The sequence below is a fragment of the Sus scrofa genome, chromosome 12 (assembly GCF_000003025.6).
Source record: "Sus scrofa isolate TJ Tabasco breed Duroc chromosome 12, Sscrofa11.1, whole genome shotgun sequence".
Taxonomy (NCBI): domain Eukaryota; kingdom Metazoa; phylum Chordata; class Mammalia; order Artiodactyla; family Suidae; genus Sus; species Sus scrofa.
In genome coordinates this window covers 2219474-2241823 of record NC_010454.4, presented here as the reverse complement: position 1 = coordinate 2241823, position 22350 = coordinate 2219474, and the positions used below count along the sequence as shown (strand labels likewise).

The 22350-nt window shown below is 56.1% G+C and overlaps 1 protein-coding gene across 1 annotated transcript; it reads left to right on the top strand.

The window, feature by feature from the left end:
• On the top strand, window positions 22-21145 carry SLC26A11 (solute carrier family 26, member 11). The gene is given in 18 exon segments (NM_001135966.1): window positions 22-87; window positions 1161-1375; window positions 1928-2120; window positions 2490-2575; window positions 4596-4675; window positions 6010-6152; window positions 10759-10934; window positions 11339-11411; window positions 13794-13844; window positions 14873-14933; window positions 16918-16973; window positions 17166-17306; window positions 18138-18233; window positions 18236-18264; window positions 18576-18675; window positions 19084-19217; window positions 19523-19595; window positions 20346-21145. Coding segments are annotated over 17 exon segments (1797 nt in total). The 5' UTR covers window positions 22-87; window positions 1161-1162; the 3' UTR covers window positions 20438-21145.

Below are 22350 nucleotides of genomic sequence, written 5' to 3'. Positions count from 1 at the left end.
GGCCCGCCCCCACTCCCCCAGCCCGCTCGGGTTTCTGCAGACCCGCTGCGGCAGCGACGGGGGACCCTGAGCTGTGGCGTCGGTCCGGTGAGTGCGCCGCGAACGGCGGCAAGGCCCAACGCGGAGTGGGTGAGCTGGCCGGGGACGGGCCGGGGTCGCCGGTGGGCTGCCGACGGTGGCGCGGCGCGGGGTCCCAGGGTGCGAGTGCCTCCGGCCGGGACCCCGCTCCCCACCCACCAGGTCCCCAGCCAAGTCCCTGCCACCCACCACCTTACTGGGGCCGGCGGGCAACGGACCGTCGGCCAGCGTGCGGTCCCAGCCCTTGGACCCCAGTATCACGGGCAGGCGGTTTCAGGGGTGAGGGTCAGGTTGTGTCCAGAGAAGCCCCCCGGGGGCCAGGGGAAGGGGGTGGTTTGTGACGGGCTCTGCGGGCCGGGGGCGCCCAGACCAAGAGAATGCGCCCTCGGAATTTCTGAGGGAGTCTCTGGCGTTCTTTTAGAACCAACTAGAACACCTAGGGCTTCTGTAAAGATGCGAACGCCACAGGTGGGGGTTGGGGTGATGCGCAGCCTCAGGATGGGAGCCCCCCCACTCCAGCGCCGCAGTCTGCCGTAGTGGGCGGAGCCTGCTGTGGTGCGCACTTGGAAATCCTCCGAGCCCTCAGGGCCTCAGTCCCCCCACCCACTCCTGGCCAGCGAGACGTGGGTGTCCCCGTGGACCCTGCTTTTCTCTGCACTTCTACCCAGTACATTTCCTGGCGGGGGGGGGGAGGGATAAAAAGAAACAAATTATCCCGGGAGGAGAAACCTTGAGACTAATTAGTGTGAGATTTCTCATTAAGCAATCACTTATTATTTCGGCCAATCATTATTCCAACGGCCAGAGACGATGAAGGGAGAGAAGCACGTAGGGTCTGGGCAGGTGGGCTTCAAGGAGAGCAGTGAGGGAAGCGGCAGAGACCTCCTCTGCGCAGGCTGTTGGTTTCTGGTCTCAGATCAGCCAGGTAGGGGGAGATTTAACCCATCTGGCTGCAGCCCTCGAGTGGGGGGGGCGGTGAGACGATTGTGCAGCTCCCCAGTTCCGGGCTCCTACTCCTGCTGCTGGGTTTTCTGAAGCCCAGACTCTGACTGCTGGTCTGTGTCTCCCACTGCCCACCCTAGACATGTCCTCCCCTCTGAAGCACCCCAAGGGCTTTGCCCCGATGTCCTGCTGCTGGTCCACTGAGACCATGCAGAAGAGGCTGCCTTTCCTGGCCTGGCTGCCCAACTACACTTGGTACGCACTGAAGATGGACTTCATCGCCGGGATCTCAGTTGGGCTCACAGTCATTCCCCAGGCGCTGGCCTATGCTGAGGTGGCTGGACTCCCTCCCCAGGTGAGATGTCTGCCCCTGCTGCCCACCACGGCCCCTCCCCTCAGCCTGACGTGCTCCAGCCCCAGCCCTCACCCGTGAACAGGCTAGAAGTCATTGTATTCCCTCCAGACAAGGGGACACCCAGGGCTCCAAGCTCATGGGGCCCAAGAAGCCTTGGTTTACAACCGAGAAGAGCATGTGACTGCGTTTGGGCAGATATGTGCCGCCATGAGCCCTCTTGTCACACTGTCACATGCATGCACCAAGCCGGTTCTGGATTGCCTGCTGGGGCCTCGGGATGACTCACCCTGGCTTTAAGAATGCTTTCTCAGACGCACGCACTCAGACACCTGCACACGAGGCCCCAGTTGGGTGTGGGTAGAAAGAGGGCTCTGATCACTGCCGGTCCACGCCTTGGGTAACAGAAGGTGAGCAGTTCACCCTGCCTGTGTGTGCGGCTGTGTCCACATTCACAGTGGACAGCACAGATCCCTGTGCCCCGCCGTCTCCTCCAGGGGTCCCGTGGGTGTGCCACGTGCCTCCTGGGTACTCATCATTCTCTCTGCCCAACAGTATGGCCTCTACTCTGCCTTCATGGGGTGCTTCGTGTATTTCTTTCTGGGCACCTCTCGAGACGTGACTCTGGGCCCCACCGCCATCATGTCCCTCCTGGTTTCCTTCTACACCTTCCGAGAGCCCGCCTATGCCGTGCTGCTGGCCTTTCTGTCCGGGTGCATCCAGTTAGGCATGGGATTCCTGCGCTTGGGTAAGACTCTCAGGCTCTCCTGCCACGGGGGCAGGGCTGTGGTTCTGCTCTCCTTGGGGTGCTGAGCCACTTCCTCCTGGCAATGCCCTGCCTTCAGCATTTCCTCTTTTGCATTCCAAGGGCTCTCCCTGTGTGTGTATGTCAGGAGGGGTGGCACTCAGCCTTCCCCTCCTGTGCTCAGAGGCCAGGACGCGTGGAGAAGTGCCCATGGCCCCAGTCTCTATGCTCTCTTTCCTGTTCTCCAGGCCAGCCCAAACAGGGCATGCCTTCCACTAGTCCTCAGCCCCAGTCCCACCCACACCCCCTCTCTCAGCCCATATTGACTCATTGGGGCTGGGACCAGTTTGCTCTTTCCTCTTGGCTGTCCAGGGTTCCTGCTGGACTTCATCTCCTGTCCCGTCATTAAAGGTTTCACCTCGGCTGCCGCCATCACTATCGGTTTTGGGCAGATCAAGGTAGGCACACGACTCGGTCCCAGGGCACCTGCGGCTGACAGGACCAAGGCCGGGTCCTGATATGTGCGAGCCAATCAAGCACTTGCTGTTTTGGGATCCAGAGCCTGTGGTGCTCCCTGGGGTGTCCATTAATAAAATGACACTTCTGGGGAGATGTTGAGTGATGGCCAAGTCCTACAGTGGGTAATTTGGGGGACCAGTGATGACAGCCCCTGCTCTTGCCAGAGCTTTGATGCCCTCGTGCTTGGTTCACCTCCCAGACTCTTCTGCTGCCCCTGCTGCACACTCAGCCTTCGGGCCTTCGCAGGTCCCACACATGCCACCGAAATTCCAACAAGCACATTGTCCTCAGTGCTCGTTTAGTAGGCGATTTCATCTTTCTGCCTTTTTTCCCTAAGTCTGTGTTTTTGTTTAAACACCTGTGAGAAGTACTGGAATCAACGGTTGTCAGCCAGTAGAGGACCTCGTTTATTCTCCTGCTGGGCTGTGGGTGCCCGGAGGGCAGGCACTGTTTTGCCTCCCATGTGGGTGCGTGCAGAGTGGAACCAAGCTGAAGCTGAATTGAACAGACTTAGACTTAGGGTCACACACACACAAACACACACACACACCCCACACACACACCCACACACACACCCCTACCTCCCCGAGGTGTGGTTCCTTTGGTCAGGCTCAGTTCCAGGCTGGCCCGTGACGTCTTCCCAGATGGAGGCCGAGTGAGGAAGTGACAACGAGAAGCCCAGGAGGGCACCTGTGTAAGCGTAAAGTGGCCGACAGGTCACTGCTGCTGCCGGCTGGGTGCTGGATTAAGCTCTCCCTGTGTTCAGTTCCCACAAGTCCCCTGGGAGGTAGGCTTAGCCTTATTTCCATTCAGAGAGGAGGAAACAGCCTAGAACAATGTGGGTAAATTCAAATTATAGATGATGTACACACATATGTCAGTGTAAGCTCGGCAAATGCTGTTCCGTGGGATGCTCTGTCCTTTATTCTGGAAACATCATCCTTCATTTTTAGTGTCAAGAATGTTCTTTTTTCATAAGGCAGAGAGAGGGTAGCTGCTTTACGCATTTGTACTTGGCAGCTCTCGTCCCTGGTCTTCGAAACCTTGGCTGGGTCACGACCGCCATCTGAGAGCCTTTAGGCTGAGGGGAGGTGGGGGGTGCTCTTGACCTGACCACGCAGGAGCCCCCCTGCCCAGGACGGAAGTGCCTTTCCTCCCTCCGCGGTCTCCTTTCGGGCTTGGGGGAGGGGGTTGGGTTGGGTTGCGCACCTTGGGTTGGGGGAGGGGGGTCCTTGGAACCTGATCTTCCTGAGTCTGGGCCTCGGCTGCCCTTTGTAATCCGAAGCAGGTAAAGAACCAAAGCCAAGGTGGTACCCCTTCTCCCTGCCGAGGACCCAGGACTTGGCCTGCGGGGTTGGGGGTGGGGGGGCCCCCTCAGCGCCCTTCTCTTTGGCCGTTGGAGCCCCGCCCCCGCGGTTCTGCCAGCCGCGGCGAGATTTTTCCTTCCGGCCGGGGGCGGTGCCCGGCGGCTGGCCTCCGACTGACGGACGCAACCGCGGGCCAATGGCGGTGGGGTGTGCGCTGTGGAGGGCGGGGCGGCTGGGTGATGGATGGGGCCGCAACCCAGATGCAGCCGGGCCAGCGGGGTGGGTGGGCCCGGGGCCAGGACCCCCGACCGCCTTAGATTCCTGACCTAGGCGCCGTCGCATCGGTCTCCTTGCTTTGAGGTCGCCCATGAGGATTATCCTCGGATGGGAAAATTATTTGTAAAGACGTGCCGTCCATCCCAAAGGTTGTAAAATGCCTTCGGCGCCCGCGGGCACCACCTCCGCCATACCCACTCCCCTTCTCCGGAATATCTTTGATCTGCTTTGAGGGTTTTGGGAACTGACAGATAGGCCTGGGAGAGCCAGGAGGTATGCCCTCTGGGAAGGCCTTGGGTGGCAGGGGATTCCAGGCTAGGAGGTATTGGAGCTGTCGCAAAGGAAGGTTGTCTAATCAGAATCTCTGTTTGAACAGAATTTGCTGGGACTGCAGCACATCCCCAGGCAGTTTTTCCTGCAGGTGTATCAAACCTTCCACAACATCGGAGAGACCAGGTACCGAGGGGCTACGTTTCTGCTCTCACATAGGAAGCATTTCCTTCCAGAACCCTCTCCCAGCCTCCTCCCCACTTCCACTCCCAGGTGGCATTTATTTGGGTCTTCTGGGGCCTTGCTGCTCAGAAAGGAGTTCCCTGATGGAGTTCCCGTCGTGGCGCAGTTAACGAATCCGACTAGGAACCATGAGGTTGCGGGTTCGGTCCCTGCCCTTGCTCAGTGGGTTAACGATCCGGCGTTGCCGTGAGCTGTGGTGTAGGTTGCAGACGCGGCTCGGATCCCTCGTTGCTGTGGCTCTGGCGTAGGCCGGTGGCTACAGCTCCGATTGACCCCTAGCCTGGGAACCTCCATATGCCGCAGGAGCGGCCCAAGAAATAGCAACAACAACAACAAAAGACAAAAAAAAAAAAAAAAAAAAAAAAGAAAGAAAGGAGTTCCCTGAGAGCTCCATTGGCCTCACCTGGGAGCTGGTTAGAAACACACTCTCAGGCTGCCCAGACCTGCTAAATCAGTCGGGTTAATGAGAGCCCCCAGTGGTCAGCGAAGCTTGAGACTTTGCTTCCATCAGAGCAACACCAATCACCGTGCTCCCCTGCAGGGCTTTTTCAGGTGGTTGTAGTGGGAAGAGACCACATAGTGGAAAGGCAGGCAGTCTCTCACTTAAATGGTACATTGCTTAGCAAGGACGAGAACATAGCACAGGGGAAGGCAGAGGCCAGCAGACCTGCAGGTGCCCAGGGGATTGGCAGCAGGTGGCGAGTGTTCTTGCAGCAGGCACTTCCCTCAGATGGAGGGGCCCCTCCCAGAGGACAGGCAGCTTAAAGGGACAAATGGGAGGTCCTCCTAGATGAGCCCATCCAGAGACCAGGACCTTTCTTGGAGGGAGCGCTGAGCGGAAAATGTGACTTGGGGGGAGTGGGAGAGACTATATGACTGTCCCCCCCTTCCCCTTCTCATCTGCTGCTGAGGGTCCCTGGCCTGCGAGGTGCACCTGGTGGGGGCCGTCCTCATGAGGGCTGTTGGCGATAGAGAGCATCATGGGCGGTCAGAATCGAGTCTTCTGGAGCTCACGAGGCACCTGCAGCCCAGAGAGCTGCGAGACTGATACTGAGAGCTGGTACCCCAATGCCATTGTGATCTAGGCCTCAACTCCCAGGGCCTTTATACTTACTGAGTTTTGAATAAAGCTTTGAAATGGAACAGGGACACAGGTTTCTTAGGAAGAAGCAAGGAGAGCAGTCAAGAGAGGAAGCTTTCCAGCAGAAGCAGCAGTTGAAGGCCAGAAGGCCTGTGCTGTTGTCGCGTTTGGTCCGCGACCCCGTGTCTCTCTGCAGGGTGGGTGATGCGGTGCTGGGGCTGGTCTGCATGGTGCTGCTGCTGGTGCTGAAGCTGATGCGGGACCACGTGCCTCCCGTCCATCCCGAGATGCCCCCTGGCGTGCGGCTCAGCCACGGGCTGGTTTGGACTGCCACCACAGGTGAGGGGGCCTCCTGGCTGAGGGACCACTTCCACAGCTCTCCTGCGCAACCCGGGGTCGTGTTGTCACCCTGGGAGCCTGAGTCCCACCCCTCGAGATCCTCGCGTTTCTCGTTAGGTGGTGCTGACGTGCAGCCAGCACTGCGAACCCTGTTTAGCAGCAGCAGTTCTCAGATGATTTTGTGCCCCAGGAGACGTGTGGCAACGTCCAGAGATTTTGTTTGTTTTGTTTTGCCTTTTCTAGGGCTGCACCCATGGCATGTGGAGGTTCCCAGGCTAAGAGTCTAATCGGAGCTGTAGCCACTGGCCTACGCCAGAGCCACAGCAATGCGGGATCCGAGCCGCGTCTGCGACCTACACCACAGCTCACGGCAATGCCGGAGCCTTAGCCCCCTGAGTGAGGCCAAGAATTGAACCCAAACCTCATGGTTCCTAGTCGGATTCGTTTCCACTGTGCCACGAGGGGAGCTCCAGAGATATCTTTGATTGACACTGCTGAGCAAGGCTGTTTCTGGCTTCTGACGGGTGTCAGCCAGGGATCCTGGTAAACAGCCTGCAGTGCACAGCCCGCCCCCAGCAAAGAATGGTCTGGCCCAAGAGGTCAGTCGTGCCAAAGTCCAGAAGCCCTGGCAGGTCCCTGGAGGAGACACACTGCGGTGAGATGAGCTGATTCCTGCTGCAGTCGTGCCGTCATGAGAGAGCATTTTGCTTCAGGCCTGGAATCAACAGGTTGAGTCAGAGTTAATGAGAGGGTCTGTGAGGAAAAGCTGACGTAGAAGGCTGGGCGCTGAGGAGGGTCAGTGAGGCCATTGGCTGGTCGAAGGGCCATCTCAGGGCGGGAGGAGGGGCTGGAAATTGCTCCAGTGAGGGCCGGTAGACGACATGGAGAGAGGACAGCAGGTACAGCCAAGCGTGGAAGCTTTGCTGTCTCCTGGGCCTTCCCATTCCCAGAGCTGAGGGGCGTGGAAATCGCCCTGCTGGGCCCTGCTCTCAGCGACCATGAAATCCAGCCAGCTCTGGGACAGGAGGGGCTAGATTTTAGCCTTTGAGTCACCTCTGGCTTTCCAGCTGGTCCCCAGTCCCTAGAGTCACCCACCAGACCCCCTTCTGCAGCCTGGAGGCAGTGGGTAAACGCTGAGCCCTTGGGAGAGTGGAAGCGCCTGGGGTTTATGGTGGAAACACCTGGCTTCAGGTCCCAGCTTTGCCACTACCTGGTACTGGCATGATTCACTTGCCAGAATGTCTGAGCTCGAGTTAAACAGTGAAAATGAGCTCGGCTGTCTAAAACCTTAACCCTCAACATGTGGCCTTGGACCTCAGCCTGGGCATCCCCGGGAGCTTATTGGAAATGCAGGTTCTCAGGCCCAGCTAGACCTTTGACACAGAATCTGCACGTTAACATGCTCACCAGGTGACTCACAGGTGTGCTGGTGTCTGAGAAATGCTGCTTCAAAATCCCATAGGCCTCTCAGGGGCTGTTGTCTCTGTCTCTTTTCTCTCCAGAATATGTAACATCATCTTAGGAAACTAGTTACTCAGCTTCCAAGTGTTTTTTTCAAAAGTCATGGTTTCAGCGTATATCTTAGCTGGACAAGAGCACGTTGAAACTATGGCAGTACCTTGTGTTTGTTCAGCGATTTGTAGAAAATTTGTTTAGCCGTAAAATCTCCTGGTGAGGGAGATAGAACAGCTGTCATTTTTACCCTTTTGCAGATGAAAAGGTAGAGACATGCAGAAATTGAATGAGGTGCAATCTGACGTTCGGCGCTGGATGCTTACAAAGCACTTCACAGAAGTCACTGCCTTTGATTCTCCTAGTTGTCTTGAGGAAGGGATATTAGTGTCCCCATTTCGCTTGCTCCCAGGTCACCTGCTTTTTTCCTGATCAATTGATCTGGAAGTGTATTGGTTTTATTGATCTCCCAGAACCAACTTTTGATTGCGTTCATCTCTCTATTGCTTTTATTTTCTAGTTCATTGATTCTGTTCAGATCTTTATTATTTCCTGGCTTTGGTTGATTGTGGGTTTAACTTTACCTTTTGCAAGTCCTCGAGGCAGAAGCTGCAATCTTGGAGCCCTCCTTTCCCTCTGCTGCAGTGTTTAGGATCATAAATTTCCCTCTCAACACTGCTTTAGCTGCATCCCACAATTTTGATAGGTTAGGTTTTCATTTTCGTTTAGTTCTAAATACTTCCTCATTTCCATTTTGACTTTTCCTTTGACTTACTCAGAAGTGGATTATTTCATTTCCTCTTTGAACCAGGAGCTCTTTAGGAATTAGTGTCTAAGTTTTGGGGATTTTCCAACCAGTATCTTGTTATGATCTCGAAGGTAATTCCACTCTCGTCAGAGAACAAACTTTCTAGGTACATACACATGGAGGATTAGTTTTTGGACTGACCCTTTTTCTCCTGACAGTGCGCTCTACTCTGAAATCTACTTTGGTGTAGAGCTGTGCTGGCTTTCTTTTGATTCATATTAGCACATTTTCCCCCATCCTTTTGCTTTGAATCTGTTTAGCGTATTTACATCTCTGTATTTAAAGTGTGTCTTTTGTGGGACGGATCTTGTTTTGTGATGCTCTCCAACAGTCTGTCTTTAACTGAGGGGCAGTGTGCTTCCAGTGTCTCATTTCTTCTTTGTTGCCCTTTCTCTTTCTCCATCTTTTCGATTATTTCATATGATTCTTTTTTATTCCTTTTCTTGGCCTGTGGGCTGTAATTGCCATGTGTGTGTTTTGTGCATGTGCTTGCTTGTTTGCGTTCCGTGGTTGCTTTAGGGTTTCTCGTACTCAACCATATCTGAGGGTTTCCAGTGGACAGGTGTTGCTGGTAAGGACCTATGACAGGATACGTAAGTACATTTCTCCGCTTCTGGCCTTGATGCTGGGGTTGCCGTGTTTTTCTTTAATGTCTGTTATTGACCCCCCAGTCATACTGTTATTGCCACTTTATGTATTTATTTTTAATAATGATTTTTCTTCTATTATAGCTGGTTTACAATGTTCTGTCAATTTTCTACTGTACAGCAAGGTGACCCAGTCACACATACGTATACACATTCTTTTTTTCACATTATCTTGCTCCCTAATAAGTGACAAGGTATAGTTCCCAGTGCTCTACGGCAGTCTGTCATTGCTTAGCCATTCCAAAGGCAATAATTTGCATCTATATCGCCGCTTTAAATATGCCGTCACTTTTAAAGATGTGTAAATGAGAGCAAAGCGCCCCCCTCCCCCCGCCCTGTCACTGTTTCTAGTGCTCGTCATTCCTCTGTGTAGACCCAGATTCCCTCCGAGAATCTTCTGTGTTGTTTCCTGGAGTGCAGGAAGAGTGGTGAATTCTCTCGGCTTCTGTCTGTCCAGAAAGTCAGTGTTTTACTTTTATTTTGGTAGGTAGCTTTGCTGACTGTAGAATTCTATGCAGGTTTTTTCCCTCCCTCCACACTTTCAAAATGCCATTCCCCGGTGTCCTGGCCTGCTTAGTCTCCTGCGAGAAGTCTGCTGTCACTGTTACCTTCGTTCCTCTAGATACGACCTTTTTCTCTGGCTGCTTATAAGATCTTCTCTTTATTATTGGTTTTAGGCAATTTGGTTATGATGTGCCTTGGTATATATTTTTTTCCCGTAGTCTTAGGCTTGCGATTCATTGACATTCTTGGGTATGTGGGTCTGCGGTTTTTATCAAATTTGGAAAAATAGGCGCTCCCATTGTGGCTCAGTGGTAATGCACCCAACTAGCATCCATAAGGACTCCGGTTTGATCCCTGGCCTTGCCCAGGGGGTTGAAGATCCAGTGTTGCTGTGAGCTGTGGTGTAGGTCACATGCAGCTCAGATCCTGAGTTGCTGTGGCTGTGGCATAGGCTGGAAGCCGTAGCTCTGATTTGACCCCTGGCCTGGGAAAAAAAATTTTTTTGAAGAAATACGCCACTATTATTTCTTCACATCGTTGTGCTGTCCCCCCATGCCACTCTCTGTGGATTCTGACACATGTATATTAGGCTACTTGAAATTGTTCCATAGCTACTGATACTTTGTACAATTTTTCAGTCTTTCTTTTCCTCTCTGTTTCATTTTGAGTAGCTTCCATTGCTACTTTTTCAAGTTCACTAGTCTTTTCCCCTGAAGTAGCGAATCTGTTTTTAATCGCAGTGTATTTTTTGCCTCGGACATTATGGTTTTCAATTTTAGAAGTTCAGTTTGGGAGATGTTTGGAGATTTTATATATATATATATATATGTATTTCTTTAGTCCGTATGTTTTGTCCAGTTTCTAGTTGTTTCAGGCAGCGGCAGGGTAAGCTTGCCCTCTTACTCCATCCCGAGGTGGCATTTGCCTAGGACATATGGTCTCAAAGTCTTTCAAGCTATGCCTCTGGCTGTGCACACTCTGGTGACCTGTAGGTGCATGCCAGCCCTGTGTGTCACCACTGCCCGGTGTCTCCTCGTGCCTTTTCCACGATGTCACGCGTTTATGGCTGTCCCACAGTCACTTGTACCCGTGCTGTTTCCCAGCCCGGGTTGGGGTCTTCCACCTCCTGAGGTGTACTGGCCCCGTTACCCAGAGCATGCAGGGTTTACCGGTGGTCTCTCCCTGTCTGTCCTAGCTCGAAATGCCCTGGTGGTCTCCTTCGCTGCCCTGGTCGCCTACTCCTTCGAGGTAACAGGATACCAGCCTTTTGTTCTGACTGGGAAGACTCCCGAGGGCCTCCCCGACCCCAGCATCCCCCCCTTCTCAGTGGCCACCACCAACGGGACCATCTCCTTCACCCAGATGGTGCAGGTGGGTAGAGGCGGGAGCCTGCGGCGGCCCCGGGGCCCGGCTCTCTCTCCCTGCTGCGTCGGCTTAGCGCCAGGCAGCTGAGCTCAGCGAGGACTGAGGCATCCCCAGGAGGGGGCATCTCTGGCGCACGGACAGGGAGGAGTGAGGTCCCGCTGGGGCACAACCTGCGGACACCATGTGAGGCACAGCCTCCGGGGACACACCCAGGGAGCCTGGCCGTTGTGGATACTGGCAGAGCAGGAGTGTGCTGTGTTCTGCTCTGTGCTGTGCTCCTCGCAGTGTGAACTCACAGCCCCGCAGCGGAAGTACCTTCGCTTCTGTGACATGGGCGAGCCACTGCCTGGCCAGAGGTCTCTGTCCTCCTTCCCCAGAGAGTGGCTCACCATCCCTCTCTCCTCTCCCAGGGCATGGGAGCCGGGCTGGCCGTGGTGCCTCTGATGGGTCTCCTGGAGAGCATTGCAGTGGCCAAATCCTTTGGTAAGATGCCTGCCACCCACTCCCTCCCTGGCGTCAGCCTGCAGCCCACGTGCCTCGCTCACCTGCTCAGCTTGTTTTCATCTGCTCTGATGTTTGAAACTTTGAATTTGTATCTAAGTAATACGTGTTTATGGTTTTTTTGTTTGTTTGTTTTTTGTTTTTTAAGCCGTGGTAAAAATGGATTTTCAATGAAAAATCTTTTCCGGCAGCTGGAAATATTTGTCAGTTCCCTCTCTGTGGACATATAAAAGCCTTTGCCAGTTGAACTTTCTGTGCATGGTGTACACACTCCCCCTGCTAGCTGACATCAAACCGAACGTGGAGGGAGTTTCCTGGCGGCACAGTGGGTTAAAGGTCCAGTGATGTCACTGCTGTGGCTCAGGTTACAGCTCTGGCACCGGTTCGATCCCTGGCCCAGGAACTTTTGCATGCCGCAGGCGGGTCCAGAGGCAAACAACAATCTTAGGTGAAACAAATCTTAGTTGAGATGTGAAATAGCCCCCATCTTCAGTTAAATAACTTCAGTTAAATAACTTCAGATACAGTTAAATAACTTCATCGGTTATCGGTCGTAATGAAAGATAGTAAAATAAATTAGGAAGTGACGCATTTCATCTTTGTTTTAATGTAGTTTATTTAATTGAAAATTTTCATTTAAGTGGTAGTAATGGCTGTATTTGATAACCTATTAGAAAAATTCCTAAAAATGTAACGGGATACCCTTTCCAGCTGGCTGAGCACATCTGGCTGTTCTTGCCCCACCCCTGGAGATGCCGGCAGACGTTAATCTGCTTATAGGTTTGCCGCTCGGTACCCTGACTCCCTCCACCTGAGCTGAGATTACCAAACCCTTCACAGGTCCCCGCTTCTGTGTTAGGTCCCTGGACTCGTCGCTCGGTGTTGTCCCTGAGGATGACATGTTCGTTCTGTTTTATAACAGGGTTAAGTCCTTCTTAATCTAACCTGTTTGAATGACTACAGAGATTAAAATTCAAAAACACGCAGCTTTATCTTATTGTGACCACCTAAATTGTGTTCACTGCCCAGCTCTGGTTGTGCCAAGATTGCATTTCCCAGCATCTGGACCCTCAGACAGTTTCAGAGGGGCTCAGCCAGGGTCCGTCTAAAGCATTTTCCTTTCCAGATGCCAGCAGTCGCCCAAGACCACACTGCTTTTCAATTTGCAGCCTGTTCAGTTCATATTTTTTTCTTCATTTTTTTTTTTTTATAATTTGGAGGGGGTGTATCTTGGAATCTGCATCTGACAGCTTTTTCTCATCTCGTCTATTACTTGGAAAACTTTCCATTTTCTTTTGAAGTCAGCTGATCTCTTCTGCTTGTTTGTAAAGCTTGTCAATCTCTTAAGTCAGGGCTTCGTAAACCACTGCCTGCTGCCTGCAACCTAAGGATGGCTTCTGCATTTTTTTTTTTTTTTTTTTGTCTTTCTGCTATTTCTTTGGGCCGCTCCCTTGGCATATGGAGGTTCCCAGGCTAGGGGTCCAATTGGAGCTGCAGCCACCGGCCTACACCAGAGCCACAGCAATGCAGGATCCGAGCCGCATCTGCAACCCACACCACAGCTCACGGCAACACTGGATCGTTAACCCACTGAGCAAGGGCAGGGACCGAACCTGCAACCTCATGGTTTCTAGTCGGATTCGTTAACCACTGCACCACGATGGGAACTCCGGCTTCTGCATTTTTAAATGTTTGGAGAAAAAAATTTAACAGAGATGAAGATTTGGTGAAAAGCACATGAAACTCGTACCCCAGCTCACAAAGAAGCTTTTCTTGGCGCATAGGCTTTTGCTTAATGTGTTTCACGTTGCGCCACTGCTTCACGCTGCAACAGGAGCTGAGCAGCTGTGACGGAGGGCCTGACCCTCACAGCCTCAAATATCGACAGTCTGGCCCTTTACAGAAGGTTTGCCAACTCTCTTAGATTCGTGCCCTCTATAGATCCCCAGATCTTCCTGCTCATCGCTCTGAAACTTGCTAGTCATCTTGACTTGTGACCAGAGAGCTTTTTTAGTTTAAAACATCCTCCCTCCCCTCATTATGAAAGCAGTGCATGTTTTTCGCACAAGGTGTTGAAAGTGTAGACGTGGATACAGAAGAAACAAACGACTTGTAATCTCCCTTGTTTTCTCAATTAACTGCTGCTGACATTTCAATCTACGTCTTCCTACTGTACACAGAGACACATACACACTTGCACATGTATATGTATTTGAGCTGTGTTCATACCTTATAGTTTCCAAACATAGGCGATGCTGTAGGGAGAAATTGGTAACCTGTTTGATCATTTCATCAACAGTTTCCTGATGATATGTGTATATATATATATCTAGTGACAATATTTTTTCCGTCCTTTCTCTTTAGCTTCTCAAAACAATTACCGTGTTGACGCCAACCAGGAGCTGCTGGCCATTGGTAAGACTCCAGCGGCGGGCGGCTCTGGGGTGTGGGTGATGCCGGTGGTGCTGAGGCTCTCTTGCCCTCCCCTGAGCCTCCCTGCAGTCGGGGCAGGTGGCTGAGAGAGCACTGACTGGAGGGTGTGTTCGAGGTGTCATCCGAGCTGTCTCGAGAGCAGGCCTTGAACCTGTCACCAGTTGTGGGTTTTGCAGAGCTCAGGAAACAGCAGTGGTCTTTTTGCATACGGACGTTCCCTGGCTAGGGGTTGAATTGGAACTGCAGTTGCCAGCCTGTACCACAGCCACGGCAACACGGGATCTGAGCTGCATCTGCCACCTACACCACAGCTCATGACAACGCCAGATCCTTTAACCCGCTGAGGGAGGCCAGGGGTCAAACCCGCATCCTCATGGATCCTAGTTGGGTTCGTTACCACTGAGCCACAGTGGGAACTCCCCTGGTGGTCCTCGTGAAGGCCCCTGCAGGAGGCAGATGCTGATGAGCCAGTGGTGGTGAACTTGGTTGGTTACCTCTCTTCTCCCAGCCCGGCTTCAGGTGTGGGTGCATCTGCTGTAGATGAATCAGAGGCACATGGGGAGGGCAGCTTACTGGCCATGACCTGCTGCTGCTCACCTTGGCCAGTCATCTCACGAAAGGAGTGTGGGTTTAAAAGAACTCAGAGGATGGGGGATGCCAGTGGGCTTCCTGGGTGCTTTGGGCCTGTCTGTGCACGCTTGCTGTACTCGGCTGACCCCACTCCGGGCAGGCGGGGTTCCTGTCTCACTTATCCACGGACAAGGCACTCCGACCTCACAGAGGCAGGGCCGAGGTCAGAGTTACTCTATAGCTAGATCCAACCTCAGCACACTTGGCAAAGACATGGTTGTCTTGTGCTTCCCAGAGAGAGGGCGTCTCCGGGTCGTTCCTCTGCTTCGTCTTCACGGGTCCTTCTGATCGCTGTCCTGCCCCCACCCCCGCCCAGCTCTGTCTCCCTCCATTTTATGCTCCTTCCCCCGGATGAGCCTTTTCCTCCGTTTTCTCCGCAGGCCTGACCAACATCCTGGGCTCCCTCTTCTCCTCCTACCCGGTCACAGGCAGCTTTGGACGGTGAGTGAGCACGTGTCCCCTTCACTGTGTCTGCAGGGAGGTCCCAGCCCAGGGCAGAGGCTGCTTGTCCTGCTCGAAGAACCAGCTTCCCCCCAGCGGGCTCTCGGCTCTGTCCTGAGGCCGTTGTCCGTCTCCCCATCCCTCCGTCCCCATCAGTCACCTGCTCCTCGGGGAGGCAGAGGGGGCTGGCTCTGCTCCTTCACCATCTCGGCTGGTGTTCTTCACGCCCACGTGCGGTGCTGGTTTAACATAAAAAGCTCCCGTGCACAGCCTGCTCCCAGCCTCTTGGTGCTGGACTTCATTCCTGAAAGAAAGCGGGGCCGGGAAGGACGGCAGCTCCGCCCGAGGAGGCGCGGGCTCTCGCTGGGGTCGCCGTGGAACCCGTGCGAGAGGCGGGTGGGAGGGCGGCCTGTGGCTGCAAGAAGGGGGGGCATCAGTGCCAGGACTCCCGCCGAGCCTGTGTGAGGCCTGCGCCTTCCGGACACCCCGGAACACTGCGTTGAGGGGGCGCAGGACTCTGCCCCACCTCCCACACCCCAGCCTCCTCCTCTGTAAAACAGAGTCGAGTCTCAGAAAGCGGTTTAGAGGATTTATTGAAAATCACGTAGCGTGGCCCTGGTGACCTGGGAGGTGCTGTATGAGCATTTAGGAAATAAAAGCTCGAAGCGTTTTCAAAGCAGCTGTGTATATGCTCTCGTTGGCGTAACTAGATTGCAGGCCTGTTCAGGCAGGGTTGTGTTTTGTATCCCCTGGCTTCTAGCACAATGTCTTCCATGTAGTGGGTACTGGAAAAATTCTGTATTCAGCTAATTACTGGAATTCTGCCCAACTCTGGCTGTTGGAGGGGGCTCAGGAGCAGGCTTTCCATGGCCACGTACATACGGACGGACGCAGTCGTTCCCGGAGGCACGTGGGCAGGCCCAGGTCACCGTTGGGGGCATTGGAGGTGCCGGGGAGGCAGGGTCCGGTGCCATCACTGGAATCAAGTCGTGGCCCCTGGTCTTGCTGGTGACAACGGGAAACGTGGCCCGAGGGCCAGTTCTTTGGCGGAAAATGCTTTTCCTGGCAGTTCGGTCTGAACGCATTTTTCCAAAGAGGCCAAATCAACTTCTAATCCTACAGCCCAGAGAAACGTCGCTGTCAGAATCGTGGCGTTTCTCCTTTTAGGCTTTTCCCTGTTTATACGTGTGTGTGTGCGCTTCTGCGTGTGATTTATGTACACATACGTGCACGCACACGAAGTGGGATCCCCCCTTTAACAGCATTTTCCGTATCAGCCCATCAGGAAGAATAAGCCTCTGTGTCATCATTTGTAATAGCCAGGCGCTCCGCGACCCGGGAGGTATTATTTTGCCAGAGCTGTTGTGACACATGCCACAGACCAGGCAGCGTAAACAGCAGAGAGCGCTTTCTCACCGTTCTGGGGCCGGATGGCCGGGACCCAGGCGCCGCCAGGGCTGGCTCCATGCGGCCTTTCCCCTGGCCTTGCGGACGGCCACCTCCCGTGTCCCCACGTGGTCCTTCCTCGGTGTGCCCTGGCTTCTGTGTGTCCCAGTGTCCTCTTCTAACGAGCACAGAGGAGTAGGGCCCACACAACACCCCATTAAGTTAATCACCCCCCCAGCGGCTCTCTCTCCAAAACCATCCTTTCTGAGGTGCTGGAGGTCAGGGCTTCTGTGGATAAAGGGGTGGGAGGAGGCCATTCAGCTCACTGCATGGAGTCTCGTTTCATGGCTCCTCTGTTGGCTATCTGGATTTCCATCCGGGCCTCTCTCCGACCCGTTACCTTGGGTTAATTGAGAAGCCCCAGGGGCCCCCCTTGGAGGGAGACCCGCCCTCTAGCGTCAGGCTCTCTGTTAGGTGCCGGCGGTGGGGCCTCCGGGTCCCTCGGAGCCCCCATCCCGGGAGCCTGGCCACAGTGTGTGGACTGATGCCTCCCCTGCTCTCCCGGTCCGGCCACTGACGGGTCTCTGTTGCCTTCCAGGACGGCTGTGAACGCCCAGTCGGGGGTGTGCACCCCAGCAGGGGGCCTGATGACAGGTGAGCGCCCCTCGCGCACATGCGCACCACGTTCCCGGGTCCACGCAGGGAGGCGGGAGGAAAGGAGAGGAGGGGGCGTGGGGGCGGCGCAGTGGGCTCTGGCGCCCAGCTGTGTCCATGGGGGGAGGGCCCTCGCGGGGGGGCGCGGTCGGGGCGGCAGGACCACAAGGCCACGGCCCTGCCGCCCCGCAGGCGCCCTGGTGCTGCTGTCGCTCGACTACCTGACGTCGCTCTTCTACTACATCCCCAAGTCCGCCCTGGCCGCCGTCATCATCATGGCCGTGGCCCCCCTCTTCGACACCAAGATCCTGGGGACGCTCTGGCGCGTCAAGAGTATGTGTCTCCTGGGCGTCGCGCCGAAGTCGCCGCGCCCCCCGCCGGCCGCTGCCCCCGCCGGCCCAGCCGGGGGAGCCGGGGCTTTGCGGGGACCGGCGGGCACACGGCTCAGCCTCCCTTTCTCCACCGCACACGGCGGCCTAGGGGTCCCCACTCTGCGGTTCTCTGTCATAACAAGTCTTCTCTTTGGTTTCTCAAAGTAGCTGAAGGATTTGTGTGGCTTCTCTGGTTCCTTTTTCGTCAGCCCGCAAGAGTTACCCAGAGAAAGGAAGCATGATTTTGCCTGTGCCTGTTCGTGCCAGGGCACACGTGTGTCATTGCATGCCATCTCAGGACAGCCCTGACATGTGCACCGGTGTACCTCAGTTAACACGCTGGGGGGGGACACCGCAGAAGCCACCCACAGACGTGAAGCCCCGGGAGGGGCCTTGCTGAGAGGCGTGCATCTGGGGTGGGCTCCAGCACTGACCCCCAAGCCCGCCCACTTTTGGGCTGCCTCCCCCTGCAGCTCAGAAAAGTCACAGGGCCTCCCTGGCCCCACGTCCTTTCTTCCTCGGGCCGGTTAGAAGCGCCCACTGTGGCCACCACCCAGGGGCAGGGGGCTGGGCTGCCAGGCGGGGAGGGGTTTTCTGCCTCTGACAAGTCCCTGGCCTGTCAGCAGCGTCCGTCCCCAAGTCCCTGGACGGGGTCCCTCGGAGGCTGCTTCGGATCCATGATGCCTTCCTCACCACGTGAAGAGCTGCACACAGGCACCCCTCTGCTGGGGGCTCGGGTAGCTGGGAACGGGGCTCACGGGGGGCCCCCCCCTCAGCTGGACCCCCCTTCCAGGGCTGGACTTGCTGCCCCTCTGCGTGACGTTCCTGCTGTGCTTCTGGGAGGTCCAGTACGGCATCCTGGCGGGGACCCTGGTGTCCGTGGTGATTCTCTGCACTCCGTGGCCAGACCCAAGATTCAGGTAGTGGTCCTGGCCTCGCTGGGGGGCCTGCCGGGCTCTGGGGGTCCCGTGGGCGAAGTGTGCTGTGGGAGGACCCCCCGGCCCACTGCCTTGCGCTTTGAGTTCTTGGTGTGATGTGGCCTGAGGCACTGCCAGGTGACCGTCCATCTAGTGGGTGGCGTGGCTCTCCTGTCACAACCCACTGTGTGGGGGTGGGGGGCGGGGTAGGGGCTCCCGCCAGCTCTGCACACCCTGTCCCCCCAAGCCAGGCAGAGCCGCCCCCTCCACCTTGCCTCCAGGACTCACTGCCGTCCCCCCACCGCTATCCCCAGGTGTCGGAGGGGCCAGTGCTGATCCTCCAGCCGTCGAGCGGCCTGCACTTCCCTGCCATCGAGACCCTCCGCGAGATGGTACTGAGCCGGGCTCTGGAAAGTACGTGCCCTCGTGGGCTGCAGTCACCCCCAGCTCCCTGCTGCCCTCTCTGTACCCCAGCCTGGCTCCTCCTGAACCCCAAGACCCTGCCCAGGCTGCTGGGGAGGAGCTTGCCCACCTTCAGGTCCAGGGGCTCTCGGGCGTGTCAGACGGATGTCCTGCGGTTCCCCAGTGTTTGTTCCTCAGGCCTCTCCTCCGGCAGCTGGTATTTAGGGGAGAAGGGCCCGTTCCCTGCCCTGTGAGGAAACCGCTGCTGCTGTCCTCCAGCAGCTAGGGTCTCGGGTCCCTGTCCTTTCCCGTCCTGTGCCTGCTGGGCTGGAGCTCTCGATGGCTTTGCTTGGCCCCACGCCCTTGGCTGGGGCTTCCTCTGGTGGCTTCCCCGAGTGTGACTGCTCCCTTGTCCCCCAGCATCCCCGCCACGCTCGGTGGCCCTGGACTGCACCCACATCTTCAGCATTGACTACACAGTGGTGCTGGGACTCGGGGAGCTCCTGGAGGACTTCCACAAGCGGGGCGCCACCCTGGCCCTCATCGGCCTGCAGGTGGGTGTCGGCAGCTGCTCTTGAAGCCACTTGGGAGGTCTGTGTCATCACTGTCCCCATGTTGAGATGAGGATGCCAAGGCCCAGAGAAGCTGAACCATCTGCCTGATGTCACACAGCGAGCTCCGTGGCATCTGGCCGCGGGACGCTGCTCGTGTCCGTCCTGTGCTGTGCTGTGTTTGCAGGGCACTCGTCTCTGTGTTCTCCAGGAAGTGTTTACCCGTACAGACGTCTGGGACAGCCCGTGGCGTGGGCTGTGACGGCAGGAGCATTGCCACCTGGAATCACCATTTGTCTGTCCCACAGGTTCCCGTTCTCCGTGTCCTGCTGTCTGCTGACCTGAAGGGCGTCCTGTACTTCTCCACCCTGGAAGAAGCAGGTGGGTGGGCCAGTCATTGGAGAGGGCGCGGCTGCCCACCCCTGCGGTCAGGGCAGCAGAACTGAGATCCCGCAAGACGGGAGGGTCGGTGCTTGAGTCTGAGAGCGGGGAGCACTTGCGCGAGGCCAGGGCTGCGGGCAGGTTGTCAGGGCGCCCTCCTGCTCTGGCGTTTTATTTGGTAGGACTTCCTGTGCGTCTGTAATTGAGGCGTGGTTGGCCCACTGCAAAGCGTACAGACCCTAGATGTGGTTTTGCGTCCTGATGGATGGACGCGGCGGGTGTCCCGTCGGGAGGGGGGCTATCTCCATCGTTCCAGAAAGTCCCTTTTCATCCCCTCCAGTGACCTGCCCCCGGGGGGATGGACACTGTTCCAATTTCTCCCACCGCCCTCAGTGTAGCCTGCTCTAGAGCTTCATGTAGTGGGATTGGAGGGGTTCTTTTTGCGTCTGCCTTCCTCGGCTCAGCGTGTCGTCTGTGAGGTTCGTCCATGTTGCTGCTGGGAGCGGCCTAACGCTCAGGCTGGGAACTGGATCTGCAGACTGCGCCCAGCCGCATGGCGGGACCCGTCCAGGAGCAGAGAGGGCCCTCGGGGCACAGAGTGGGGAGGTGAACGAGGTGGAGCCGGCTCAGCGCCTGGGACTTCGGCTCCCTGCTCTCGGGGCCCTGAAGTGCCGGCCGTGCCTCCCGACCTTCGAGCTGACCCCTCCTCACTTGGCTTTGTTTGTGTTTGAAACCCTGTGTCTTCTGCAGAGAAGTACCTGAAGCAGGAACCCGGGACCCAGCCCTACAACATCAGCGAAGACTCTGTCCCGGAGCACAAGGTGGCCCTGCTGAAGGCCTGACGGGCGCCACTGGGCGCCCCTGGCGGAGGGTCTCTGGAAGGTTCTTGTCACTGTGATGCCGGATGCCGCCTTGCAGCAGATCTGAGGAGCCCGCAGGTGCCCCGAGGACGGGGAGGGACCGTGTGGGATCCGCAGGGACTCCTCCCGTCCGTGGAGGGCGGAGGAAGGCCTCCGGGCTGTTCCGTGGACCTGAACACTTTTAAAGAGCGGTTTGGAGAGAGCCTTCTAGAATGGTAGACCGGGCAGGGCAGTGACGTCAGCCCGGTCTAGGAGAGCAGTCCTCCCGGCCCAGCGCCTTCCTGGATTTCGGGGCAATGGGGAGGGCGGGCATCTCTCAGGGGGCTTCCCTTCTTGATGGCGGCGGCTGTGCTGTTGTTGGGAGGAAAACCAAGGTTTGCCAAATGACTGAAAGCGTCTATTAAAAATAACTTTACGGTGTTTTCTAAGTGTGAAAAAGTACAGCTTTGGTGTTTTTGTAAAAACCATAAATGCTCATTGTAACAACTGCGGGAAGCATCTCTGTCATCCACTCGGTGGTGGCCCCGGGCCGCCTCCCTCCCGCGCGCGTCCGTGGGACGTCGGCTCGCGGGGTGGGCTTCCGGTCACGTCAGTGGGATCATTTCATCCATGGTGCTCTGTGACCCCCATTTTCATGCAGCCGTTGCTGTGGACTACTTGTTGTGATAATAAATAGAGACTATATGATTATCAGTGGTTCCCTGGTCCTTTATTCGAGAGATGGGCCCCAGGTGACTCAGCAAGGCCTGCGCACGTAGACTCGCGTGGTTTAAACGTCACTCTCGTCGTCTCGGGAGGGGAATCCCCGCGGAGGAAGGCCGAGCTCCTGGGTTTTCTTTGAGCAAGAGCTGCCTGTGCAGAGGGCGCTTGATGTGGTGCCCTCGAGCCCCCAGCGTTCTGCCCGGGCCATCCTGGCCAGGGTCTGAGCAGAGAGAGGGGCCAGGCCTGCCCCTGGACACGAGTCTTCTCAGGTTCCTTGTCCTCTGTGTCCTAGCGTCTCCCCTTCCGGCCCCTGACCAGCCGGCTACACTGCTTACCCCTGGCCCCGGGCAGCTTCTCTTTGTCCACAGAGCAAGTGTCTCGAAGCTCTGCCCTCTGGGCCACTCCCGCCCAGAGCTGTGATGGAGGCCCGGTCCCGTTTTGGTCTGTGCGCACGTGACGCGCCCACGCGTTCTGGAGCCCAGAGGTCATCCCATTCACAGGACTGGGCAAATCGATACCCTCGGGCGGGACCCACTCGGTCGAAAACACCCACCATCAGAGACAAGCGGCTCTGCCTCTCGGAAGCCACGCCAGCAAACAGGAGCCCGCCTTCGGGAAACGAGCCAAGGATGTGTATCACAGGCTCACGAGCAGTTTGGGAAAATGAAAGCAGCAAGTTGTGTCTCTTCTCGAGAGTTCCTTGACCCTGGAACACGTGAACTCGGAGTGTCACCCGGCAGGGAAGAGTGAGACGGAGTGTAGTCACCAACACGATGTCCGAGTGAAAAGGCGAGTTGATGACCATCTTAAGACATGGTTTGCGTGACCACACTCACTAAGTGACTCTCTGATGTACGTACAAGATTTTAAAAGTTCTGGAAGGGGGAGTTCCCATTGTGGTGCAGAGGAAAACAAATCTGACTAGGAACCATGAGGTTGCGGGTTCGATCCCTGGCCTCGGTGGCTTAAGGATCTGGCGTTGCCGTGAGCTGTGGTGTAGCTCACAGACACGGTTTGGATCTGGCGTGCCTGCGGCTGTGGTGTAGCTGGCAGCTATAGCTCCGATTAGACCCCTAACCTGGGACCCTCCATATGCTGTGGGTGCGGCCCTAGGAAGACTAAATAAGTAAATACAAAGTAAAAGTTCTGGAAGGGGGAGCATCAGACTCGTAACAGTGATTACCTCTAGGATT